This window comes from Nuphar pumila, chromosome 2 (assembly GCF_984573655.1).
Source record: "Nuphar pumila chromosome 2, dmNupPumi1.hap1.1, whole genome shotgun sequence".
In the NCBI taxonomy this organism is placed as follows: Eukaryota; Viridiplantae; Streptophyta; class Magnoliopsida; order Nymphaeales; family Nymphaeaceae; genus Nuphar; species Nuphar pumila.
Window position 1 is genome coordinate 103,343,313 of NC_143250.1, and position 5,019 is coordinate 103,348,331.

The window sequence follows — 5,019 nt, forward strand, 5'->3', positions numbered from 1 at the left end:
CGTTTGCTTAAAATGATACTTTAGAAGTGCATCGGCATATTTTGGGCATTACAGTTCTTTTTGAACTTAAAAGGGAATATAAAATCAAGTTGGGCCGTAGGAACTATTGGATTCAGTATTGAGAACTAGTAAAATTGGATTTATTTTGGGCTTTTAAAAAAATTGTCAATCTAACTTTACACATTACATATTACTGTTGGCAGTGTTTCACTAATTAAAACGATCAAAACACTTTCAAGACTATTTTGAAAATATGCAATTACTTTAGAGTAAAAAAAACCTGCTATCGTTTTCAAATAAAAGTTATAACGCACTATTTTTTACTTTTATCATATTGTTGTTTGATTTTTTCTTTCCAAAATAAATGTAAAATTTACTCATTAGATGTTTTAAAGTTGCATAAACCCTTTATAAATAGCATTTTTAAAAATTAGTTATTTGGCAGCATTTTGGTTAAAATAAAACCCTGAATTTTATTTGTTTTGTTTATTTGCTTTTTAAGAAAAAGATGTGTTTCGAGTCTTTGGACCGGAGTTTCGCAAACTTGGACTAATTAAACGGATTCTATCACCCGGATATCGGACCCGATACCCTTGAGAAGTCACACGAGTCCTAAAAATTGTGTGGAGTGGACGCTACTAGTTGTCCGTATGGCTTAAGGTGACGTGTCACTCTATAATTGGAGGTTAGGTTGGGCGTTTGCGGGCGGCTGGAAGGAAACGTGCACTGGATTGAGAAGTCCGCGATTGTTGACCCGAAAGGAAGCGATAGCATTGACAGCTGGCATGCAGGACCGGTGCGTTGTGGGTCAGCATATTCTGCTGGAAGCGACCGCCACGTGTCGGTGACAAGCGGCCCAATCATTGATGCCCCCCTTTAACTAGCTTACAAAAAGCGAAGAAATCGCCTGCACGAGCGAAAGGAAGGGAAACCAATCTCTCTCTCTCTCTCTCGTCGTCACTAATTCTTCTGAGAAGGGAAGAAGCGATTTTATGACGAAATCGACTGGAGGGATTGTGAATCCCCAACGGAGGAGGCCGATACCGGGTCGCAGACAATGTACAGACTGGTCGTTGGATTTCCGGTTTTCGTGAGCGATTCTGAGGCGGAGGACGCCAGTGTAGTCTGGGAGAAGGAGAGGTAGCAAGATCGGAGGGACGGATCGGCATCGGAAGGGCGGAACTCCGGGAGAATTCTGCGAATTCCATTGAGGATCCAGCTGAAACGGAGCCGTCTCTAATTGGAGGCAGCGGAGATCAGAGGCGCGATGGCGATTAGTGTTCTCTGATTGATCTTTTGGGAGTATTGATCGGATCTGTTTCTTTGAAGAAAGGAAGCATCGATCCGGAGGTAATCAAAGTGTCCAATTTTCGTGAATTTTGATAAAAGACTGGAAGTTTCTGTATTGATCGATTGATCTAAAGCGAGGGATTGATATACAGGAGGGATCGACGAAGTGCAACAACATACTCTTGATCGACCGTTGAATCGAACTCATTTTTCGAAGAATTTGAGTTAATTTTTGATAAGATCCGTTGACTAAGGGTAGGATTCAACCGATTCGCTAGCGGATTTCTCCTATGGCTTCTATTGTGCTGAGCGACGCGGCACCGCTATCGGAATCTCACGTGAGCGCCGTCTCCGTCACCGGAAAAGGCGTCATCCCGGCGGAGCTGATGCTCGCGGCTTGCGATTGCTGTGGGTTGAAGGAGGAGTGCACCCCTGAGTATGTGGATATGGTGCGGGAAAGGTTCCACGCGAGGTGGATCTGCGGGCTCTGCGCGGAGGCCGTGAAGGACGAGGTCTGTAGATCGAATCGATTGGTCAGCTCGGAGGAAGCCCTGAACCTGCACATGAACTTCTGCAAGAATTTCAGGTCGTCCGACCCGACGAAGCACCTGATCACGGAGATGAGGAAGCTCCTGAAAAGGAGCCTCGGGAACCCGAGGGCGGTGGGCTCGGCCCCGAGCAGCCCCATGGCTAAGGTAGGGGTCCGCCGCTCTGCCCTCGCGCGCTCTGGGAGTTGCCTCCCGGCGTTCGCCCAGTGACGTAGCAGCAGAGGGGGATGATTTGCTCGTAATGTTGGATCCCATCTTTGATCCCTTTTTCTTTTTTCCTCTCTGCTTATTTATGTCCTTTTTCGTTCAGTAGAAGTGTGAGGGAAGAAGAAGACTATAGGGCTAAATGCAATAAGTTCGCGCGCTTTCTTCTGGTAGAAAATCTAGGGTTCTTCTTTACTCTTTCTGTGTGTGGGAATAATGAACAAGAACAAACTCTCTCTGAAAAAAATATGCCCAATTTTGTAATTTCTGAAATTTGATATATATATATATATATATATATATATATATATATATATATTATTGCGATAATGGTCGTGATCTCCGGTGCCTGCGGAAAGAGAAGGGATATCATCGATCCCCCTTCTCGTCCGACATCCATCGGACGCGCCTAGCACGCCCAAAGTTTTTTTTTCGTGTCTGGAGGCTTTAGCGGGGCTGCCGCTTAGTCCGCTAAAGCCTCCAGAAACGAAAAAAAACGTGAGCCATTGATCGCGCCGCGATCAACAGAGCGTCCAATCATCGTCAGACACTGTGTGCGTCTCACGATACACCTGCGGAAAAGGCTCGAGAAGAACTATAGAATTACGCTTTTTAATTTTCGGTTTTTTTCTTTTAATATTGGCGGGTTAATTTCTAGTGTTGATGTGCGTTTCAAAATGAATGGGCGATCCGGACGGCGACGACTCTGTTTGGGGTTTGATTGGTCTAAATGAGTCAATAAAGGTCGGCATCGGTTGTACCTACCACTGACTGACAAATGACTGTAATGTTTACAGTTTTTTCTTTTCGGAACGCAAGCTGGGGTTAGTTAGACCCCTACCGGGTATCTCTTAAGCCTCATGTGGCAGAAGGATTCGAACCTGGGCCTTCAGCTTGGCACAGGACCCTGCTTACCACATGGGATACCACCTCGGTGGTGTATACAGGGTTTTTAACTTCACCATCTTTGTCTCCCCGTAAATAAAAGAATGAGGACAAATCTCCATTTTTTCTATTACCAAAGTCTTTGTGACCTGTATGTCACCTACACACGAGCTTGAATGCGGTGTTTGTAAATATTTTAAAAGTATTGACACGAGGGCAAGATTTTTTTTTTTAAACTTTTTAATCGTTAAAAATTATTTTTATGATGTAATATTCGAAACGTATTTTAACTAAAATATGATTAAAATAATGATTGTACGTGTCTATGTGTCAGGTTTAACAAACGTCGTGTCCCTGTGACGCAGGAATTGCGAGAGATTGTTGGTTTTGTAGTTCGTTGTTGGCCAAGCAATGATTGTTTGACTGGCTTCTGTTGTGAACTTTCCAGTAGGGAAACGAGCCGAGACTCTTGGGACGCTCGGCTCGAAGTCATTCGTTTCTAATCAATGGCCAGAAAGAAACCGTGTTACCATGTCTGCGTGTGAGGTGAAGCTCCTTGAGCTGAGCTCTGAGCCAAGTGCTTGATGGATCGAGCTAAGCTCAACCAACCCCAGAAGTCAAGTTCTCACCCTGTGACTCGTGTAACTTTGAAGTTGACAAGAGAGGTGGAGAATTTAGTGAGGAAATTCTCATTTTCCTGAAGGTTGCATCAAATGTGTTGAGGTTTTAACTTTTAACTTTGCGTTCACATCACAAGCTGTCGCTGCGTGGTGGGCATACACTATCCTGACAGCCATTTTATGTTGGCGTTTCTCCAGATGGGAGTGTTTTTTTATTTAAAAAGATGTTCAGATGGATGGATGGTCAGCAGTAGTGGATCTGTATGCTAAGCATGCATGCAGAGCTGCTGCATAAAAAATGACCTCTTTAACTTTTCAGGAACGTATTTGTTTATAATTGAGAAATGTACCCAAAAGGAGATCCTGTCATGCTGAAAATTCCTTCTGGGTTATTGTTGCTTTTCCCATGGCGGAAAACTCGAGGCCAAGGGCATGTTTTCTGTGCCCTGCGACTCTTGGGTTTTCTCAAGGTCTTGTAATTGGAAATCACAATCACAAACTTTCTCAAGGTCAGCGAAACATGTGAAAAATACGCGTGATTGTGATTGCAAGTAGTGATTGTTACAGCCTTGAATCTCATGAAAGTTGGTCACAAAATTGACCTTATGACCAACAATCATAGCTTCTATTTTCTCGGTTGTGATTGTTCATGCTTATATGTAACCAAAGCAAATATGACCCAAATGTGATTCTAGCCTTTCTATAGACGCTTCCATCATTCATTCAATCCTAGCCATCCAATCAATGACTTAGATGGTTCTGCTGGATGACTTAGATGGGTTTTCGAGCAAATTTTACTTTTAATTGCATTTTAAGAGGAGAGGACAACTCCTGTATTGGGTTTACTCTTATCGTGAGGGAGATCCTCCTGAGTCCTAACACGATGGAGCCATAGATCTTAACCAGGGCTTGGATTCTGAGAGTACGATTAGAAATCAATTTCCGGTTGATATAGACGTGCAGTTGTTGCAAAGCACTCATCCGTCCAGTTATTTTTTCTTCTATTTTTTTTTTACTCGAGTCCTACTTTTCTGCCCAACCGTCCGGCTATGTCACAGAGATCCGTGGACTTGATAACACGAGGTGTGGGTTTGAGTCGCTAGTTCGATTTTTTTGTTTAAAAAATAAGATACAAAGACATGAAATTTTTAACTTTTAATCAATAAAAACTATTTGTGATATTTTAATATTTAAAATATCTTTACTAAAATATTTTTAAAAAGTAATAAAAATGTATTAAACATTTTAAAATAATGGTTGTAAAAATGTGTCCGAATCAGTGTGCCCACGCATCTTCATGCATGCTACTAAGCAGCGAAATTTGTGTCCTTGAGCAAATTGTCCACTGTTATCAGACACATTTCTGCAGCTGGTCGCGCGTGGATCAGCAACAAATTTTTTGAAAGTTAAAATAGGATTAGTGGCGGTCGTGATCACCACTAATGATCCAAATCCAATGCTGGACGCACATC

At 42.6% G+C, this 5,019-nt stretch overlaps 1 protein-coding gene across 1 annotated transcript; it reads left to right on the plus strand.

Moving 5' to 3' along the window:
- The first annotated feature begins 917 nt into the window (after window positions 1–917).
- Window positions 918–2,306, plus strand: LOC149846487 (uncharacterized). The gene is made up of 2 exons (XM_089996366.1): window positions 918–1,350; window positions 1,443–2,306. The coding sequence occupies exon 2, from the start codon at window positions 1,581–1,583 to the stop codon at window positions 2,046–2,048; it is 468 nt and encodes a 155-aa protein (XP_089852492.1). The 5' UTR covers window positions 918–1,350; window positions 1,443–1,580; the 3' UTR covers window positions 2,049–2,306.
- Window positions 2,307–5,019: the final 2,713 nt, after the last annotated feature.